This window comes from Perissodus microlepis, chromosome 6, assembly GCF_051167445.1.
Source record: "Perissodus microlepis isolate ML-2025 ecotype Zambia chromosome 6, ASM5116744v1, whole genome shotgun sequence".
NCBI lineage: Eukaryota > Metazoa > Chordata > Actinopteri > Cichliformes > Cichlidae > Perissodus > Perissodus microlepis.
In genome coordinates, this window is record NC_140466.1 from 13,697,743 (window position 1) to 13,720,750 (window position 23,008).

A 23,008-nucleotide genomic window follows, 5' to 3' on the forward strand; every position below is an offset into this window, starting at 1 on the left:
TTGACATCCAGATCAATAATATATTGGTAGTAGTTGTCAACCCAACTCTCCTCAATATAGATCGCTTGACGCAGGCATTACCTCTACATCAAATTTACCTGCCTATAGTCTAATAAAAAAGTGCTAATTTTGCTGCTGCTGTGGCGAATATCCTTGTATTTTTTTCCATAAATGTGTATGTGGATGAGAGAGACACACACAGAGTATTGTCCCAAATTTAGGCCAGTAAACTTTTTTATTTTTTCCTAAAAACATGACGAAGGCGCCTCAGACCTCTAGAGTAACTTCATGTGTTATGCGCGTGCTAGCATCTGTGTGACTTATTGAGAATGATGTCAGATACACAGTGCTCAGTGCGTAAATAAACCAAAGAATTCAAGCAAAAATAAAGGTTTCTGGGAGGGTTTCCTAACACAGTGATATACTGTGCATATTTAACCGTGTTTCTCCTTAAATACTTTTCTTTTTTGTAGAATTACCCTTTAAACTTGGGTTTTGACAATAAAGTTTGTATCTCATTTTTATCTGTAGTGATCAATACATTGAGCCAAAGTGCTTTTCGTACAGATGAGAACAGAAAAAAAAAACTGTTCAAAACACAACATTTTCTCACTGTGTGTTAAAGTTCAGCTGAAGATCGTCTTTTGAGGCTGTGTTTACACAGAATGTGATTGGACGATCACAATGCCGAGTCAGTCGGCTCCAACAAGTTAAGAATTTTATTGATTTTATAAATTGTTAATAAAAATTTGTGACAAAAACAAGGGCTGAATCCTTATTGATCCTCTATGCTCTTTACATTTTAAGTTTCTGTATTTTTTCCATGTTATCATCATCGTTTGTTTTGAATTCATGAAAGAGATGAAGAGTTACGGGAAAGAAGTTAGCATAGCAACATAAAGACAATTTTCTTTTGAGCAATAAGAAATAATTGATGAAGATCGATTTTGGAAAAATTTCAAGGTTTTTCAGCGAGAACTTTAGGGGCCTGCACTTGTTTTCACATCCCATCTCTCCCAGGAATCATCTATTGAAAACGGGAAGCCTTTGTTAATTCACACTTTAGAGATGTGTCATATCAGCATTTCAATTCAGTCATAAACCGTCCTGCAAAGTTTACTCAACTTTCATCAGACAGACTACCATCAGACAGTGCCTCACTGTTGCTAAATTTGAGATTGTTTGAAGTGTTATGTCAGTATGTTTTTGAGTCAGGAAATGACTTTTTCAACTTCTCTTATCTTGCGACACTCTTTCATAGTCTTGTCAGCAATTTAGCTTTTTTTTTTCTTCTTCTTCTAAATCTGTTGCTTTGAGGTGGTGCTTTGCACAGCATACCTCCGCATCAGAGACCTGTTTAATGTAAACCACACTGTGTAGAAAGAAAACATAAAAAAGTATGGTTTCTTTTTACCCCAGCACACAAAAAGCAAGAACTAAAGAACAGAAAATTTAATGATCCTAATGATTTTGTGTGTCAATATCAACACCCTGGCAAATATGCTGTATAATTAACTCTTCTTTATGTTAAAAAACTGGAGCTTAATTGATGCTTTGTGGCAAAGAAAATGGTCTATTCGTTCATCAATTTGCCATCAAATGGTGTTAAAGTATTAGAGTGAGATTTTAACAAACATGCGCAGTGAAGCACACGTTAATATTTACTGGGAAGCAAACAGTGTGCCAATGTGCTACTGGATTCTGGTCATAAGAATATCTTATCATTTTACCAACATCCTTGATTTGGCTTTTATACCAAACCTATATGTTTTGATGTGTTGAGCAGGAAAATCCCCTCCATGCCACTGCGATGCAGCATAATAGCAAAACAGCTGCTAGACTGTAATTACGTGTGTGTTAGTGATTGTGAGACTGTGCATTTGAATATTGTGTTTACTGTAAGAGCTGTCTAAGCCTCAGACAATGGTGAAGCACATCGCGGGGACTTCCTCTGTTCCTTAAACCACGACTAGACTGGCCTCAGCGGTGCTGATTCTACGCGCACACACGCACACACACAGGGACAGAAGTTACTTTTAAATGTGATGCACTAATCAGCCTCATTACAAAGTGTACATCTAAAACTCTGTGACAGGTTCAGAGAGAAGTACATGTAAAATAGAAGGTTATGGTTTTGTGTTTTTCTTCTTTTTGGCTTAGTTTTTAGTAACTGTAATAACTTTTAGGAAATCTCTGGAGCGCAGGGTTATTTTAACTTGTGAGTTCATTCAATTTCTAAATTTCATATCACTCTTCTTAAGGGTTGAGCCTCTAAGCACACGTCTTGGAACTTTTTTTTTTCCAAGTACAGTGTCAAGACTTAAAAGCTTTATTACTCATCGTTTCTATTTTATTGACCTGTCTTTTTTTTTTTTTTTTTTTTTTTCACTTTTTCTCTCACCCCATCAGATACATTGGAAAGTCCGACTCCATAACCATCAGTGTATGGAACCACAAGAAGATCCACAAAAAGCAGGGCGCGGGTTTCCTGGGCTGTGTACGCCTCCTGTCCAATGCCATTAACAGACTCAAAGACACGGGCTGTAAGTAGCTATTTGTATTATTGTAAGTATGAATTTAGGTGTTTCTTTCGCATTGACTGAAAACAGGTCAGTGTTCTGTTTTTGTACATCTTTTGCCATAAGGTGACCTGTCAGGATTGTTATTGAAGTGTGATTCAGTTAGGTATGCCAAGTTAACCTTTGTTCACACATTCTGCACTGAACTTATCGCACATAAACAAATGTGTGAATCAAACCAAATGTCTCCAGACAGCCTAGGTTTCAGACTTGACACTCGTCTTTCCTGTGCCTCTGCTGGTTGCAGCAATAGATAGCATGCCTGCTGCTACAGTAGGCATGCAGCATGTGAGCTGTGTCCTAGCCTGCACCCTGCTACAGCATATATGCCAGCCATTCATTGCTATGAGATTTATGGAAACTCCTTATAACATATCACAAATATTGCTTGGTGCAGACATCTGGCTCCTGTGACCAAATCAGTGCCAATAGTTCTATTTAAAGCAACGTGACTTTCTTGTCAGAAAAAAAAGAGGAAGAAACATGCTGCTGATTGATGATGGCATGAGATAATCACTGGTTGCCCCAGAACAAGATCCCAACATACTTGTACAGATGCTCATATTCTCAAATGAGCAGTTCTTAATCTACATGCTTAAGACCGTCACCTCACTGTTACGGTCTTTTATTTCAAATATATTCTGTGCATTCCAAATGCTTGTTAACCCTGCCTAACTTTTTGGCAGTACCAGACACGTATACCCTTAACCAAAGTCCAGACTATCAAATTAACATTCCTTCCAGTCATTCTCATCTTTTCCTTCAATCTGTCTTCCTGGCCTGCCCTAAACACAGGCCGTCAGACTTGTACCAGACCACACTGAGTTACATTTATCCCTTTTTATATGTATCCAACCTTTTCTCTGTTCCAGTCTGCTTGTCTTTCTCCAAAAAAACTCTTATGGAGTTGTCAAATAATGTCACTTACTAAAGTGTTTTGTTAATCCAAACTGCAATATTGAAGCTATTAATGGATGAATTCCATGAATGCAGGCAGTTGTAGTTTGGTTGGCCCAGATGCGACAGCCTCTTATTCCAGCTTCTAACTGTCAAGCTAAATACTTCACATAAGCATTCAGAATACTTTCCAGCACCTTTTTGTATTTGCTAAATGGTATTTCTGGCTCATGAAATTCCCCCTAATCCTCCAAAAACCACAACAGCATTATTGTTGCCACAAAAGGGACCTTGACAACCTAAGAAAGCCTGGTGCAATACTTTTACCTCACTATGACGGGGGACTTAAATTTATCCACTTCCAGAGGCAGACAGTTTAGGCTCCAGACAAGCCACTTACTGTGCAGTCAACATGGCGGAAATTATACTTTATCTCAGCCACAGAAAGTGGACAGGGAAGTATGTTCTGTGACAGGTCCTTGCTTTATGCCTTTGTCGTCCTCCTGTGTTGTGCAGATACATGAATTCATATTTAGACACATGAATGGAGCCCACTCTGTGGTCTAACCAAGATGTGCACATACACAGGCAAAAACATAAAAACAACCCAAACACACAAAAAGGCATTACTGGAATTGCCTGAGTTCCTGCAAGTCATATTCATACACATAGTACACTCTGCCATCCAGTATAAACACAAAACCCTTACAAAACTTCCCCTACACACACACACACACACACACACACACACACACACACACACACACACACACACACACTGCTCTTGCACAGTCTTGCAAAAGGGTATCCAGCATGGTTGCCTAGTTTACTAGAAGGTTGTTTGGCTTTACACTGAACTCATTTCCTGCTTTAGCATTACAGACACAAACCTCTAAGTCATCTGCCTCATTTCTGTACCCACAAACTCACTAACACACTCACACACAGACACACAGACCACCAGTTTTTCAAAATGACTTGCCTTACTACTATTGGTACACTCACTTTGAACTTTGCTTTTTGTGCTTGGTATTGATACTGTTGATGCAACGTCTTGTTATTTTTCCTGATGTGCTGATAGTGATACTGTTGATTCTACAGTTTTTACACATGCATGCAGACATGGCAAACATGTCCAGACAGCTGTGCATGATCTAAATGAAGCGACTAAATTAAACATGTGGCTCTGCATGTGCACATTGACACATATTTATGCAGTTTAGTCTATTGCAGCACACAGCTTTTAAAGCTCTGAGGAATTGAATGGTGTGGTGAGGGCTTGTGGTTAAAGGTCTTTAAATGTTCTGTCTCTCTGTTTTTCCTCCTCTCTTATTTAAGAAAAAAAATCTGCTTACTATTCTGGCCATGTAAGGCTCAGACCATCCTTGTTTAGTCTAGACACATATCTGGAACAGATGCACTTGTTCTCACACAAACCCGCAGGCATTATAGAAATGAGCTATATGCTTCTTCCCATTTAAACAATTTAATGTGCAAAATAAGTCATGCACACAAACCAAAGACATGACAACTTAAGAGTTGGCTTATGGTGAGCTGGAGTGTCCCTTTATCTTGCTTTCTTTCACACTGTCTCTTCTGCATATTTCTGTTTATTTTACACTCAACCTACGTCTTGTGTTTAGCCAACACACACACACCCATACACACACCCGTTGTGTTGTTAATGAAAATTAATTGATATCACTCCTGCACTGGTCAATTGGAATATGTCCAAATCTCCTTGTAGGATCTAGTGTGTGTGTGTGTGTGTGTGTGTGTGTGTGTGTGGAGACAAGTGTATCTGTGTCTGGATCTTGTTCACTGACTTGGATTATGTTCCTCTGCTGTTTGTGTCTAGCACCACTGCCCCTTCCTGAGCAGACAGTGAATTCTTACTTACTCAGAAACAACAAGGCTAATTACAGTTTGTGTCCAGACATAGCTACATTTGCTGTCTCCTAAGTCAGATGTCTCTTTTTATTAACTGCTATTGAACTTGCATGTTAAAAATTGGGTTATCACCACTCATTTGAAACCAGCGGCGGTCCAATTTACAGACTTAGAAAAACATTATATGGACATGTGAAGTATTCTCTGTACATGCACAGAAATATGGGCTTTTAAGTGAAGTAGAAGAAAGCCTTTTTTCAAAAATCCAGTGGTTTTTATGGTTTCTTGCACTATTTAAAACACACACAAAAAATGCTAATCCTGGCTCAACTTTTTGCCACAATTCAAAGTCCTCGCTTGCGTCATCTGGTTTTGCCGTAACAAATGCTCAGCTTATGGGTTTAAACCCGGATTTATTTATTTTTTTACATCCCAGTAGTTATAACAATCTTGTATTTATAGCCTGTGCTACCTACACAACTTCTTATTTTTTTTCTTTAGTGTCATTATTGGTATGACTCCTCAAGGTACACTTTTAAAGGTTAAACATGCAGCAGATGCTGAATCCGTTTTTCTATTTTGTTTGCAGATCAGAGACTTGACCTGAATAAACTGGGCCCCAATGACAATGATACTGTGAGAGGACAGATAGTAGGTAAGAAATACTGTTATCACTGCATAAACTGCTTGTTTAAGTGTGTGGGTATTGTTTCCCATTTGCCTGTGCATGAAGTACAGTTACCACCTGGCATTGTCTCTAACACCTGCATTTACCATTATGCAAATAACTCAGATCATCAGCTTCATGCGTTGGTCTCAGAAACAGAAGTATTGAAATGTAAATAGAGATGTTACCCTGAAGTAGGGCTGCCACGATTAGTCGACTAATCACGATTATGTCGACTATTAAATCAGTCGTCGACGATTTTAATAGTCGACGCGTTGTTTGAAGCTTTGTAAGATCACAAAAGACGCAGGAATAAGTAGTAGGATTTAAGAGTGTAATAACGGACTGAAACAGAAGATGGCAGCACTGCATGTACAAGGATGCCAGCTGCCGTTAAACCCCGAAGAAGAAGTAGCTCTGTCCCATAATTCATAGCGCGGCCTGGCGCAGTTATAAACAATGGCGGCAGCTAGTTAGTTTTAATATTACTCTTATTATTCTTTCTGGGTCACAAAATAAACGTTTAACATATTTTCAGGCGAGAATGTAGCTGTGTAAACCTCAAATATCTGCTCAGTTTATCAAGACACCAAATATTTTCAAAAGCGCTCCGACGTTTTCGGAGACGTCTGTTACCCACTAGCTCGATAGCTAGCCGGGGTTCAAGGCTCACTAGAGCCGTGAGAACACCGGACTCCCGGCAAATCGTTTTCAAACCCACCGCCGTCTTTCACTACTCAGGTTAAACATGATATATAAGTCACTTAGATAACTTCAAAATGTTATTGTTTGGCTTTTTTCAGTATTTTATTTGTTCCTAAGTAAATCGGTTTGGCTGAGATTAAAGTTATAGTTTTTACACAGCTGAATAAACATCAAGCAGACAGCTGATTATCAGAAGTGTGAGATGCTCGAGAATATACTCCGGTGTCCTGTTATATTTTAGATAGCAAGGTGTTTATTAAACTTCACCGAAACAATCTGCAAATTTCATTAAAATTTAATAAACTATCATCTTGTCTTTATTTTTAGTTAGCACATACCTTAAACACTGAAAGCTGTAAGCTAATGATAGTTATATAAGAGCAGATGCTGCTGGTGCAATAAGCTGTACGTTATACGTTCAATGGATGATGATCTGATTAGTCGACTAATCGCAAAAATAATCGGTGACTAGTCGACTATCAAAATAATCGTTTGTGGCAGCCCTACCCTGAAGTGAAAATACATTTCTACAGCTTGCCTTCAGGAGGCGAATAACATCTATTTTACATTTCACTGACTTTATACTCACAAGCTGGCAGGTTAAAGACTTTTTAATGTCCAATCCAACGTCATCTGACATTTGTTTTCTTATATTATGCAGCTTTGCTGGTTGCATATGAGAAAAGTGCATGTGTGAAAATGGCTTAAGTGACACAAACACATAACAGAATACAAAATGCTCAATTTACCTTGAGCCTTTATAGTGAGTAAAATCGCTGCTGTATTATCTTTCTCGTCTTAAACTGTAGTAAGTCTTCAGTCCAGAGATCGCATCGGTTCTGGAGGACCAGTGGTAGACTGCAGTCGTCTATTTGACAATGACTTACCTGACGGGTCAGTATCCTCAGACATTTTATCTATCCTGTTGGCTATTAGTTCTGTTTTTAATTTAAAAAAAAAATCCCTTATTTTTGTATTTGGAGTTTGTCCATTTGATTGAATTAAATTAAATCAGTGCAGTGCAACCTCTCTTGTATTAGTTATAATATATTATTAGAAATTAGGCAAATTTTAGTTTGAGTTTGAGATTTAAAAAAAAATATGCAAGTAGTAACTTTTGAATATTATCCTTCTAACAAATGAAGTAATGTTGTGTGGGTTTTTTTGTTTGTTTGTTTTGTGTTGTTTAGTTTTTTTTAAATGGTGAATATTAACTTTGTGTCATTGTGTACAATGAAACAGCTGGGAAGAGAGGAGGACAGCCTCTGGAAGGATACAGTACCTGAACCACATCACACGCACCACACAATGGGAGAGGCCAACCAGGTACATGTCTTTAGTTTTAGCATACCTTAATCTATGTAGGATATTAAAAAGAATACCAATGTACCTGCACTTTAATTTTACCTTACATACAGCAAGAATGCAAATTTAATCCAAAGCAAATTTTATAGAGAGCTTGCACGAGGATCTGAGAAAGTGGTTGTACTCCTTCCTCACTTCCCCTTTGAGAAGAAAATCCACTTCAACACAACAAAAACAGTCTGTTGATAATGCTCTCAGTTTCCTTAGTCCTCCACCCCAACACACACGGACACAAATGGCTAAATAAACTATCCAGCCATTCAGGCAGCCTGGCTTCATTTGGTCCCCGTTGCTACAGGAACAACTGTCGCCTTCCTACTTGGCCCGTATCAGTGGAGCCATTAGGAGTGTAAGCAAATAACACCCTGGACCACCTCACCCACTTTTGCTTCACATCTTTAGTCACCCCTACACAGCAGAGTGGAACAAAGTTGGAACGGCAGGAAATAATGGTGAGGAAAAGGTCAAGCGGTGTGGATTTGGGGGAGGAGGAGGAAATGATGAATTTAAGGAGGAAGACGAGTAGGTAGGACGGTGTAGGAGGATGCAATGACAAAGTGAGAGTTGATGAATTAGGTTGCCGTGAGGGGACACTTGTCCAGGAGTAGAACATGAAGACGGGACAAAGGAAAGTCGATGCAGAGATGGGGAAAAAAAATAAGCACAGTGAAAGAGGAAATGGGAGGAGGAAGAGCATTTGGAGGGGTTGTGGGTCCAAGACTTTAGATAGCTAAGGCGTCAGTAACTCTGGACAGCCAGACAGTGGTCAGACAGGCTGCACACACAATGAGTGCCAGTAAGCCAGCCTGTCTGTGTTTGTGTCTCCTTATCAGATATCTGTTTGCAAGTCCCGCTCTTAACATGCTGACACAGACTGTAGTCTCATGACTTTGTTCTTTTTTTTTTATGCAACCCATAATCACTGATATTATTCAAAGCTTAAGCATTATCATAAAACACATTTATCTTCAAGAGAGCTTTTGAAACAAAGTGTTTTGCAACAAAGATGCTATCCATGTGTCTGTGTGCTTACCAAAAAGAGATCAACTTGCTACATCTGAGACTTAACAGAAAACACAGCTTTCCTGCAGTCACACACTTCTTGCATCCTTCCCAACCAGGTTCCTACAAGCAAGCAGGGTAAACATTTGCTTAAATTCACCAAAACTAAAAGCCAACCATTTATCACTTTACCAAAAAATTGTTTCTTGGAGTCACACATACGACTTGTAGGAATAAAAGCACACATTGTTCTTTTCAGTTATTCACCCAGTTTATAGCAAGATGGAATAGAAATGCTCTTTCAAACATAGGATTAGCTATTTCAGATATGCCAAGAAATATACTGTCAGAGTATGTACCAATTCATAGAATGTGATTTGAAAATGGAGGCAAAAGTGAAATACAAACCCCTTATCACCCCACTTTGACCATGTGCCCTTTCTTTTCTTTTCCAGACCAGCATCAGAGTACTCCAGCCCATCAGGGCGTCCATTGAGCTGCGTGGTGGATGAAAACACCCCAGTGATGACGCCCGTTAATGGGGCAGAGGCGAGTGGCCCTCCGGGCGAACAGCGGATCCAGGAGCGAAGGGTTCGATCGCAGCGGCATCGTAACTACATGAGTCGAACACACCTACATACGCCGCCAGATTTGCCTGAGGGTTATGGTGAGAGACAGAGGAGTGACACACAAATGCACACACTTAGTATTAACACATCAGTGGTTCAGACTACAGCCAAATTATGGCCTAAACCAGACGCTGTAGGGAGTTGCTTTGGTCAGGAATGCTTATTGTGTCATAATGAATGAAGACCAATGCTGTATCTGTGATGCCTCACAACTTTTAGAGACATTAAAGAAAGATGGAGTTTCTTTCTACGGCCAGCATGAACTTGACAAGTATAAGCCAAAACCTCATCCAACTCATCAGATTTTTTCTTCTGCCACTTTGTTGTATACAAATATAGACATGGCAAAGCGGGAAATGCATACAAGTCTAGTATTAATTACTGTTTTATATTTAAATTCCTTATTGTTACCACTGAGTGAAAGCTGCCTCATTGACATCACATTATATTGTACTGGTGTGATTATACTGTCAGCTACTACGTTCTCACAGCTGTTGTTTCAGACTAGAGCGGTTACCAAATCCCATGTTCGTTGAACTAAAAAAGTGCATTTTGGAACATCCAAAAGTGCAATCCAAAATCAGTCCCCCCCCAACCCAAATATCCAAGGTATGCAGATGAAAGACGTGGCGCTCTGATCCTGGGGCGAGTATTTTGTTTGTTGCCTGGGGGCACTTTTTTTTCCATGAGAGTCTCATTTAAATAGCTTTCTAACCTCCCCTTTGTTCTCTTTTCCTGTATTCCCGTCCCGTCATTCGATTTATTCACACTTTCTCGCCTCCTTCCTTTCCCACCCCCACCCTGCAGAAGCACATCGTGACAACTGCAGTCATCACTTAGGCTACGTTCACACTGCAGGCGAAAGCGCATCAAATCCGATTTTTTTTTTTTGACCCTATGCGACCCATATCCGATCATGGTATGACAGTGTGAACGGCACAAATCCGATATTTTCAAATCCGATCTGGGTCACTTTCGTATGTGGTACTGAATCCGATACATATCCGATGTTTTAGAAAGCGACTGCTGTTTGAACGGTCATGTCTCATTAAATCCGTCTTTTACGTCACTGACACAAGACAGACGCCAATTATCAGCGCCCGAGAAGACATCGCGAACGCTTCCTGGCCATCCAGTGTAGATGTCAGTGAAACTGTTGGGAAGACAACGTGAACATTTTATTTGTACTGTATAATCTGCAGATTCTGACAGAAATCTCCAACTATCCTTTGAAGCACCGCTCCTCTAAAACAGCAGTAAGGATAATTATTAGGTTATTTACATTATTATGTAAATAACACAATAACTTAAAGCAAAATTTGGGAAACGTAAAGTCCGAATGGCCATCAGTCAAACAATATTGTTTGCTCTGGGTCTAAACAGAGCTCACACTAGAGCGCGTTTGCTGTCGCATTTTATTTGTAGTGTGAACAAGCAGACAAAAAAATCGGATTTGATCAAAAAATTGGAATTGAGCATTAAGACCTGCAGTGTGAACGTAGCCTTAGTTTGTGTTACTGCTCCTCTTCTCCTCTCCTCTCCTCACCTCTCCTCGTTTTAACTATTGGAATGTTTTGGCTTTGCACGCAATTATTCCCACAACGAAAAGAAGGTGGGAATCCTTTTCATAGCTCAGTGTTTCACTCCAAGTACAGACTTGAGTTTATTGTTTTTTTTGTTTGTTTTTTTGGTCTATTCTTTAAGCTGGATTTGCTTACAGCATGCAAGTACTTGGGGGGAAAATAACAGAGAAATGGTTTTTGGGGTTTATTTTTTTGTTTGTTTTTTGCCCTCCCCAACGTGGGAAAGATTTCTTTGCAAAGAAGTGCTCTTCTCTCACAGTCAGCCACAGTGGACCCCACAATAGCCACAGTCTCTGTAAAATAAATTATTATTTTAAGTGTGGTGCTTATATGCCAGTGCTTGAGAATGACACTACTGGATCTGTGCCCCCTTTGAAAGGTCCTGCTGTGTCCACTGAGACTGGCTGAGGTTGGACAAAGTGAGTCACTGATGCCCAACAACTCAAGAGCTTTCTTCCTTAGCTGAACCCTCTGAACTACTGGCTGGGTGTGGTGAGAGAGAATAAGAGGGAGAGAGGGAATGTGTTTTGCCAGTAGGAAGTTGGAGTGGGAGTTAGTAATGGATTAGCTGGTGAATATACACATGAATACCCCACCACTGCAGCACTGACTTTATGCCAACATTCACACAGTTGCTCTCCATTCATCTATGCGCTGGATGGAACCACAGATTCAATGAGCTAATGATAGCTTACAAATGAGTGTCACTCCCCTTTGATTTCTTCTGGTTGTTTACACACGCATTAGTGGGTTTGGCGACATGAAAGCATTTAACTTTCCATTTCCTTTGTTTCTGAAGGTTAACGGAGGTGGATTACTTTCAAAGCACGCACGAACCTTTAAGTGAAATAAGGCAACTAGGATGCATCAGCGAACTGTCCACAAGGAAAAACATTCATGGAAGTCTTTGATACATTTCCCTCACATTTTATTTTTCCCATCCCCTTGGGATACGCCTATTGGAGACTGAAGAGGAACTAATTGATTACATTGGCACACACCTTAAGAAACTCTTAGGTCAACAGTGTCCCAGCAGTTTGGCTGTCACATAAATTATAAACAGACTTCTCCTACTCCAGAATACACAAACTCCCTATCCTTGCTTATACCCATGTAGACTGCAGAACATCGGTCCCACAAACAGACCCAAGCTTTTTTCTGTGCTCTTTTTGGCCTTTTTTGACAAATGAATCTCCTCTCTGTTACAGAACAAAGAACAACTCAGCAGGGCCAAGTTTACTTCCTCCATACACAGACTGGAGTCAGCACATGGCATGATCCCCGGGTGCCCAGGTAACTCATTTGTGTTCATATATTTCTTTTCATCTTCATTGTGCCTTTACTTGTAAAAACCCTTTTCAATTCCTATTTGATAAGGCATATGCAGTTGTGTAATATATATGATTGTACTGGAATTAACGACACACTGATTTCAATGTGTGTTGAAATCAGTGTGTTGTCTTTTTTGTTCGATTTCTAGTATCAAACCTGACACAAAACTGCAAAACTGACAAGAGCAAACTGGAGTTGACTTGGTTGAATTAGACCTTATTTCTTCCTTTGTTGCTGTTTTTCGTGTTCAAAAACACTCTTATTAGTCAAATTTCAGACTCAAGTCAGTGTCAGCCAAACGGACAACCCCTGGGTCTGATGCGGAGTTGGAAGAACATTTTTGGATGCATTTTTGCATTTCTTTTTTTTTCTTTTTTTTTTTTTGTTGTTGTTGAACTGACCAAACTATAAGCCAATGGTTCTGCATTCAATCATGCTTTTTCACCAACTCTCAACAGTTCTCTGCTTAATTCCTCAAAGATTACAAGCAGCTCTGTTGCGTTATGTTTTTGGCTACACCTTGATGTAGCTTCTGCTCACATAGCATCCGACTGAGAGCATAAACCTCTGGGTTTGGTCATTTTGGACAGAGCTGCTAAAATGACCCAGTATCTGCGATGAGTGCAGCCAGGCATGTGCTTTGTGCCTGAGTGATGTGTCCTCACTTCACACAAGGACAATGGATTCACACACAAGGAAAGGCACAGAAGCTCCTCAGGCTACAGTGTTGTCCCAGATCGCAACTTTAGTTTCTGCTAACAGAAATGTCACTCTGCAAGACAGAAGGAGAATCACGAAATAAGAACAAGGACTTTGGCAAAATGATCATTTCAGTGGTAACAACAGTGTAGTTACAGGTTATTATCACTTTAACACAGCTATCATCAAATATGTCAACAAATTGTCCCTCGTATAAAATTCTGTATAAGATAAGATGACCTTTATTAGTCCCACAGGTGGGAAATTTGTTTTGTTACAGCAAAAGTGCAAAGTTATGTAGCAGAAATTTGAAAACACTGGAATGCAATAAAATAAAATAAAATACTATATACAATAGAATAGAATAATATATACAATAGAATAAAATAGAAATACAAATGCTATATACAACTGAGTAAGAAAATACAAAAAGTACAACTTCGTCAGAAGAAGAATTATACAAGAATGAACAGTTATTTGGTTTTACTGTAGTTGGTAGTGTATTAATTGTAGTAGGTATGTGGCACGGCCCATCTCCCCTTCAAGGTCGTCTCCTCGTACACCTCTGCACCAGCAGTGCCTGTTTTTAGATTGCATCCTGTAAAAGTTTCATTCTCACCACTTGTAGCTGCATATGCATGCTACCTAATGACATGACCTTGTAGTTAAGGAACAGCACTTAAGTAATTGTAACTACTTAAGTAGTATTTTTATGATCATAGTAGCAAAACGTTTTCATCTTACCTCGAGTTAATGGTGTCAGTGCTATCCAGTTACTTATATTAAAGAGGGTTGATCAATGCAACATGAGTGAATTTACAGTTTAATTTAGAATATGATTTTAAATTGTTGTTGTAACAGTTTAATCTTTTTTTTTGGTTCAGGGACTTAAGCAATGTAAACTGTGAGGAGCTTGGCCCACTGCCACCCGGCTGGGAGATCAGAAACACTGCCACCGGCCGTGTCTACTTTGTTGACCACAACAATCGAACAACACAGTTCACAGACCCACGGCTGTCTGCTAACCTGCATCTAGTGCTCAAGTGAGTTTAACAATTGTTCAAGAGTGTTTTGAGAGCAGTCCCATGGTTGTTATTTAGGTTTGTGGTGGTATGCACAGACAAATGCTTGCTTTTATTGTGTACTGTTCACTCTGTAATATAAGAATCAGACATTTCCATACAACTGTCAGATGCCAAAGAATGAAGTTAGATATGTTGGAAGTATGCAGGTATATAGTTGTTGTAGCCTTTTATTAGCTGTCCCTCTATAATCATAAAGTAATGAGCGTAGCGGTGACTGAAACACATAATTCACTGACAGTAGTTTCTGTAAAGCACCCTCAGCTATTTGGAAACCAGGTAACCATTAAAGTAACAGAGAAGTCTGATCAAGGATATGACTGTAAAATAAAGTAAATATTTTAATTAAGACATCATTCATATTCTTCTTCTTCTAAAAGAAGTCCAGCATTTCATCGTCATTGAGTGCTGACCTCACTGTGCCTATTGCACTGCTAAGGTTTGTTTTAGCTTTCTCTGACATCTTTGTATTTGAAGCAGAGGGACATTAATGGCTTAATATTTTTAAAATGAGCTTCCCGCTCATTGTGTTAGTGGAAATCAACAGTATGTATATGGTTCACTCACTCTTTTTGTTGTTTTATTCCTCCTTATCACTTCCTCTGTCGTGTTTTTATTTTCTTTTATGTTAACACTCTATCCCATTCTTTGTTTATAACCTTAAAAATCTTGCTTTCTTTATTTTCTCCATGTTTTTGGATTGTTTTACACCATTTTTCTTGTTTGATCTTACCTACATTCTCTTTCTTTATGTCCTTTATTCTGTCCTTTTTCACATCTGTCCTCTTTCTCCGTTCCTTTTTTAATCCCATCCCCTGATGTTTTCAATGCTCCAATACTCTTCTCTGCCATTCACCTTCTCTTTTATGTCCTTTTCTTCGTTTCCCCCCCTTTTGTCTTTCTCTGTCTTTTCCTCTTTCCTGCTTTCTCCAGCAGCCCAAGTCCAAATGGTTCCCGTGTGGCCATGGACAGCCAAAACACTAACCTCAGGTAACCCACAAATGCACACAAAAACACAGACATGCATAGAGACAAACATGAGCATTCATATGCTTGCACATAATCTGCAACGTACAGATAAACTGTCCACAGGGCACATAGGCTTTCATACTATATACACACAGACTTGCACTGTTATAATACCATGAGAGAAAATGCCATCTAAAGGGGGAGCATGTCTGCTTGTGTTATTGTAAACATGTGCAAATCTTTTTTCTCAAGGTTACCTTTCAACTGGATGCCATGCAAGTTTTAAACACACACTCTCTGGCCTGCTGTCCGTATCGGAGAACTGTCAGTTCAGCTTTCATTATGCTCGTCTAGTCTGTCAGCAGCCTGCCTCCATGGAAGATCAGCTCTTAGTACACTGACCCAATGAAGCCAAACCTCACTCATGAAAATACTAAACACATGTTAGCAAAGCAGCTGCTAGCTTAGCACAAGGTCTTTTATTCTTCAACAGAAGACGTAGGCCGGGCGCATAATTTAGTGAAAATTACACCAAAATTGTCTGTGGTATTTTTGTAGACACGACAGACTAAATTTTAGGAAGTATTTTGGCTGTCAGGGAGGTCTCTTTACTTTACTTACGACTTTCAGCGTGTGCAGTGGGGATTATTAGAACAAGAGGAGCATACAGAGAGATGTAGGGATTTTTCCATCTTTGCTTTTTTGGTAGAAAATCTTAGTCAAAACCTCTTGCAATAATAGCGGCTGGCACGATAGACATGTTTGGGAAATCAACATCTGGTCATTTGGTCAAATAGTATCCATATGTGTCAGAACAGCCTCTGGTTGTGATTTGAAGCTCAGTTATGTTATCCACAGTCAGCATCGTTAACCGCTTGTCTGACTCCTTATTAGGTGAGATTTGAGTCCAGACAGCATTTTAGAGCTTTGAAAAATTAAGCTGTCATTTGTACTGCAGCTTTTGCAGTGATGCGCGTGATATTAATGAAAATAAAACTGAAAGACAGTCAGTTTGCAATTTTGTGTCACAGCAAGGACAATGTTCCGCTCTGCCGAAATATGATGAGGTGTATGTGTAATATCCGAATATGTTATTGTATGTAAAAGTAAGCACTTGCTCTCTTTATTTGTATTTTTAATAGGTACAATTACAGAGGGGGGGGGGGGAGTTTAGAGAGCCTAGTTGAATATTGGCTGGATTTAATTGGGCTTTAAAACTTTGGCGTGTGATGGTCCAGTGGTATACCTCGCATATGTAAAACTGCACAGTTGTAAAAACAATTTCAGCTCAGATAGTATCTGCTGCCTTAAAGCTGCTCCTTTATGTCTGACCATAACCAAAAACTGGCAACATTGCTTTTAATTACTACCCTGATGTACTCAAGTAGAAAAGTCACTGTGGCAGGAAAAAGTAAACGCACTTCAAAATCAGTTTATTTATCAGTTTATCAGTTTATCATTTTATTTATTTTTCTTCAAAATTGGAATGTGTTCAGTATTAGTCACTTTTCTACTTTTGGCACTGAAACACAACATTTTCTTAGTGGTGATAAATGTTGAACTTCTTACTGGGTGAGAGGCTGAACTGTGACGGCATGTACACAAACAACAGCAGGCAGTAATAGAGGCTGCATAGGCACATGCACGAATGCCACACCAGGCTGTTTACACATATTGCACGAGTGAAGCAGATTCGTCGAAACATTTGGAAGTATCAGCCTCGTTAAGTTTCTGTCTACTAAGCCGGTTTGTAAACACTAGTAGAACAACCAGTCAAACCACCACCACCGTTTTTGTTCTACATCTCCTCCTCCCTGTTGTGTATTTTTCTTTTAATCTCCTTTGTGCTTCCACCTTGAACGTTTCTGTCCTGAAAAGGTGTCGGATTTTTCTGCTGACTTCATACCAGGACCTGTTTCTTTTATCGCTGTCAGGATTTAAAGATATAATATGTAGCATTTTCTTTGGAAAATCTGTAAACTGAAAAGCAACCTGTTTCAGTCATCACTCATGATCCGTATGCAGTGACATCTACTTTGATTTGCTTTTTTTATTTTAGCGAATTCTGGTCGGCAGCAAGTCAGAAGTCACCAAGCGCCTCTTGTCTTTCACACACTCTTGGCGGAGAAAGGGCCAAGCTTCACTGTTATTTACAAACAGTATTGCTGCATATTATCTACTTTTAAAAACTGCATTTAAGGTATTATGAAAATACCTAATTTAAAGTTGGCTGATCTCTTCCTCAAGACCATCTTTCTGTGCATACCCAGACAGCTTCCAGTACAGCTGCTTGTTTCGATCTCTCCCTGGAAGTGCCAGTATGATGACTTGAACTGCACGATTTATGATTAAATCTAAAACTGACTGACTCGTCACATCTAAGATCATTAGTGGTGATGAGAGCTAGGTCTCCTGTTTCAACACAGCAGTCCTCAGTTCCCAAGCATAAATGCAGTACACGGGCAGTGTTGGGGAGTAACGGAATACATGTACCGGCGTTACGTATTTAAAATACAAAATATGAGTAACTGTATTCTGTTACCGTTTAAAAAGGTGATATTCAGAATACAGTTACTTTGTTGAAATAAATGGATTTCACGGCGGTCTTTCCCTGTTTCATATGTTAGGTTATGCCCTCTCTATTTTTGATAATTCCACGCCGGTGGAAACTCAAACAAAACACACATTAAGAGCCTCTAATGCCTGCGCCTCAATCTCGTGGCCCATGTCACCTCTGTTTGTGGCCCGCATAATGACGTGAAGAAATATTTTTAAAAATTATTATTCAAAAATTATTTAATATGAAGGCAATAGGGAGAGTGTTACAGGCATCACCCTAAAGAATGTAGCCTCATGGGCAGTGTAGTCCGTGCTGCAGGGAGAATGGACTGCCATACCCGTTATGTGTCTGTGAGCGCGAGGAGGGAGAAAGGAGAGAGTCGTAAAGTACGAGTTGTCATCGAGCAGAAACGGGAGCTGGAAGCATGTAAATATAATAATAACCACTGCAGCCAAAAAGAGTGCCTGACGAGCCCAGTTGTAAGTAAGCTATTAAGACTCGACTGTACACTGTGTTCGTGTTTTCCTCAGAAACAATAAGTTCCGTTGGAGCAGCCTTTCAACTCCTCTCTCTGTCTCTCGCTAGGAAAGTTGACACAGACAACAAAGTAAAGCTAGTTTTTGGCTACAAGCCCGACACAGAACCCGGCGTATTAGCCAGAGGTCCCTTTACTATGGTTCAGAGCCGCGGACTTGTTTTATATACGCACGGAATAGTTTTCTATATGAGATCGCTGCAAAAAGTGCAGCCTTACCTAATGTCCACCCTGCTGTTACTCATTTTATATTAAGATTTAAAAATCTAGTTGGTATTGGTATGGTGAGTAACCTTCAGTAATAGTAATAAATCACACAGCAATAGTGCATTCATGTAGTTGTAAAAAGCATCATAATATATTAATTCAAAATATACTGAATACATTACTCTCACAAACATCAAGCACACTGAGAACACACCAACAAAATATTTGCCCCACCACCTGTCCCACTCATAACACTTGGCTCCCAGTAAGCTTTTCCACTTCCACTAAATAAAATTAAAGTTGAAGAATCTTTTTGACACTCTGGAGGAGATCTAGCTGACATCACAGAAGCACAAGTGCAAGTGTAAGGATACAGAATGTGACTTCCACTGAGACATCTAAAAAAGTCATCCAGTCATGCACAAGATGACCTCGAAAGAGAGATCAGCCAAGTTGAGATCAGATACCTTTTTCTTTTCTTTTTTTTTTTTTTAACTTTTCCTCCTACTTCCTAGGTCTATAACATACAAGCACGCACTTAAGTACGGCATGAAACTCCATTTCAGAGCAGCAAGAATTGATTTCAGTGAGAGTGAGTGGGTTTTAACAAAAGTATGCATACTGCAGGAGGAGAGAGCACAACAGGAAATTTTGCGTGCATATTGGAAAAGAAAAGCAGTTGTTGTTTGTGTGTTTCCTTCCACTACCACAATTAATGTTCCTGTCATTTTCTGTCACACAGACACAGAATGAAATTCTTGGCCACTCAAAAACAATGAAGAGATTCTGACTATAGAGTGGAAAAAAAAATGATGACTTTTTTAAAAAGACACAGAGGAAGGCAGATCAGATTTGGAACAAATATAAACTCGGTCAACTCCTTCTCTCTGACAGATTTACTGCCCACCTCACGCCATCAAACATTGATGATCTTTCCAAAAAAATCTTTCTATCGATCCTGAAGCTCTTTAAAAAAATTTCATGTTCTTTTTGACTCACTGCACTGCAGCTAATGCAGACATGTGCTCCATTTTTATTATCCTTGACCTCAGCTCAGCCTTTGGTGCTTCAGGCCGCAATGTCGTAAACAGCAGCTGAAAAAATTATGTGATGTGGCAGACAATATTTTTCTTGATTTTTAACTCCAGTGACAAAAAACCGCTGGCTGGAAGCTTGCTCTAACTAGAGTACCTCACATTTCTGCACTCTTTCTGTTGTTTCATGATTCAGATTCCTCCTCTCTGTAATAACAGCATGTTTAGTCTGCAGTATTAGATGCATGGAGCAGATTTGGGATGCAAACTGTAATCCTGTACACTTCATTTAAATAAGACTCACAGCCCTGTTGCCTTTGACCTCAGCTGATGCAGGGCTCGAATAGTCAGACAGTCAGACACGGCTGCATTACTGTGGTCTGCCACACCGTCTCTCGCATACTTAGCTTCCTGCTTCGCACCCACTCATAGAGTATGTCTGAAAAATTACATCAGTGTTTGCTTGAAGGTATTTTTAGGTGGCGCTGGATTGGGCCTTGCTGGGCATCAGCAGGTATTTTCCCAACCAAACAGTAAATCTTGATGTCAACATTTGCATTGATGTTTTGTGAAGTTATGATTATATTTAGTATAATAACCTGTAGAGCTAAATGGAAATTGGACTTTTTCTACTGTACTTTCTAAACCTGACATGATTCACCAGTGCAGTGATTGCCACCTGAAAGGGAACCTTTAGTATAAGAGCAAACAGAAAAGACTACATGGATTAAAGCCTAAAATTCAAAAAGAAAAAAAAATCCATCTTAACAAATATATACAGTGTAACTTCTGCCAGTTTTAGCTAGGCATTAGTATCCATGGGATGCTGAAAATTCTAATTAAATCAGAAATCACATAATGATCAGAAATGGAAAATGATGTTAATCCTTTATTTTTAGAAAATGTCTTCATACACAGAATATTTTCTTCATCAGGCTATCCACAGTTTGTCTAGTGCTTATTTCCTGTAATGCATCTGCTTTTAGAGAAGGCAGAAGTTCTCTAATTTTAAAATTAGAAAGAATGTCAAAGGTCACGGTTCACTGGCAAGACGCACGACAGTGACATTTGTCCCCGCTCTTTCTGTTCTCTTATGCATTTTAAGTGTAAGGAGCATGGCACCAGCCTGATAGCCCCACTATTAAAGGGCCCTTTGATTCTGTGGGCTGGGTGTGGGTCAGAGTGGGTGTGTTCATGTGGCTTTAACACTACTACACTTAGTCACCACTCATTATATCCCACCTGTGCAAGCTGTAGTGTAAAAAGCAGCAAGTAAACTTTCTCACACAGAGACGTGCAGCTCTGCACACACAGCCTGCAAGTACAGAGAGAGGATAGAAGGCTATCATGACTCTGCCGGTTCAGGTGTGGGTCATCCAGTTCGTGCAAATGTTTGCGTCTTAATTTCTTGACCTTTACAGCCTCTTTTTCCTGTTCCCTCTAGCATGGAATAACAATATCACAATCCTGTGTCTTTTAGATTGAATTTGAAAGTTTAGATTTCTCCCCACTCATCATATTTCACAGTTGTCACATCAGTAAGAACCATTTCTCTTTTTTGGCTCAGGGAAAATTTTTTCAGTTTTGCTGTGCTTGTATTTTCTATATTTACCATCAAATATGCAGAGTTTGTCCCATTTAGGAACTTGAGACAGTGAACTATGCCGAAACGTATGTTTAATTGCACTCTGCCCTCAGAAGAAAAAGTGCGCTGAAATTACGCTTTATTATATGGTTCTTGAGTCCTCCAGCCAAAAGCAACTCATTCCGTTTTGTTTTAAGGCATCTTTTCTTCCCCTCCTCCTTCCTAAAAGTGGTTTTCAAGACTGCTGTACTGCAGTCTTACCCTTTCTTTGACATGCTAGGAGCCCCAGCGCCTGCCAATAAAATAAATAGCAGCTGAGTTGATTTTACAGGGATAGGCTGGTGAAACACTGTACCCGTTTAGCTTGGAAAGCCCTCATAGATAGATGGGCCTTTTTCAACCCACTGATCCCAACAACCCAAGTGTACACTAAGTGTTGGAATAAGTGGGTGGATATGTGATGCTGCATTGGAAGGCCTCTCTTTCTCATTCTTTTATGTTTCAATTCATGCCGGTTGGTTTGCTGTCTTTGTTTAGTCAACAGCAGCTTTGACACTCCCAGCAGAGGACAGTAGCTTCTTTTAAAGCAGTCGTCTGCTGCCTGCATGTCTCCTCGCAGGAAAATGAGGGCTGCTGCCCTGCTCAAGGGAGAGATGGAGTTTGTTTTTACGAGGCCCACCCAGGCATCTCACCACCGAAACCACAGTGAGGGCTGGAGGAAGTTAGAACATGAATCCTCACCATGGCTCACGTTCCATAGGCTGTATCTAAATATTTCTTAGAACATAGAAGCTCTGAAAACGAAGGGGGCAAAATAAGATGAAGGTCAGCATTTAAGTGCCTCAGTGTCAAATTCCACCTTCCTCACAATAGACCTTGTTGTCTAAAAAAATGCAAGGCTGCCGCACAAACATGAACTGAATGCATTAATTGGAATTATAGTTAACTGCATTTTGGAAAAGGGTGGTTTTCTATTTTGTGTTAGGACAAGAAAAACACACGTTGAGAGAAATGGACAATAGTGAAAAATCTATTTAGAGTGTTAGTTCAAGTAAGAAAACGACAAAGTGGCCAGTCAGTTTCGACCAGAGATGCTATCAGGATCATGAAACTATGGTTTGTTTGGGTTTTTTTTTTTTTTTTTTTTTTTTTTTTTTTTTTTTTTTTTTTTAGGCTTCCATCTAAATTCAGAGCAAAACTAGAGGTGACTTTAGCAGTTGGCTTTAAAAAATTCAAATAATTAAGTTGGCGGAAGAAGTTAAACAAGAGGAGAAAAATAAGGGCCTCAATGGGTTTTTTTTGTTTGTTTAAACAAAATGCTATGTTGATGGTCTCATAGTTAGCAAACTCTGTTGACACTCTGTCTGTGTGGATGTAACCAGTTATTTAAGCACATCAGTTGCTGTGTTTTAGAATTAAAGTGAGATTGTTTTGATACACACAATTGAGAACCGCTCAGATAGACTAGAGAGCTAAAGACTCCTGCTCTGAGCCTGAGTTTGGAGATGAAGCAGTGGTACTTTCACATCCCGATTCACCTGCTGCTACAGCAACAGCTGAAATCTCTTCCTCCACCGCCTCTAAGATCACCCGCTCCTTGTTCCCTTCACCCTCCTTTTTCTTCTTTGAAATGTTGTCCTAGAAATTGATGATGAATAGTCCTGTAACCGCTCTGTTTTTCTTTCTCT

At 39.6% G+C, this 23,008-nt stretch overlaps 1 protein-coding gene across 2 annotated transcripts in view; it reads left to right on the top strand.

The window, feature by feature from the left end:
• Window positions 1-23,008, top strand: part of LOC146385262 (E3 ubiquitin-protein ligase SMURF2-like) — a 67,910-nt gene that overhangs the window by 35,223 nt on the left and 9,679 nt on the right. The window contains exons 4-11 of one of the 2 annotated variants that reach the window (XM_084930891.1): window positions 2,410-2,543; window positions 5,956-6,021; window positions 7,548-7,632; window positions 7,981-8,064; window positions 9,561-9,772; window positions 12,526-12,610; window positions 14,233-14,391; window positions 15,364-15,420. In XM_084930891.1, the coding sequence (XP_084787017.1) occupies window positions 2,410-2,543; window positions 5,956-6,021; window positions 7,548-7,632; window positions 7,981-8,064; window positions 9,561-9,772; window positions 12,526-12,610; window positions 14,233-14,391; window positions 15,364-15,420 (882 nt within the window). The remainder of the gene's footprint in view (window positions 1-2,409; window positions 2,544-5,955; window positions 6,022-7,547; window positions 7,633-7,980; window positions 8,065-9,560; window positions 9,773-12,525; window positions 12,611-14,232; window positions 14,392-15,363; window positions 15,421-23,008) is intronic. The other variant, XM_084930892.1, reaches the window with a different exon arrangement.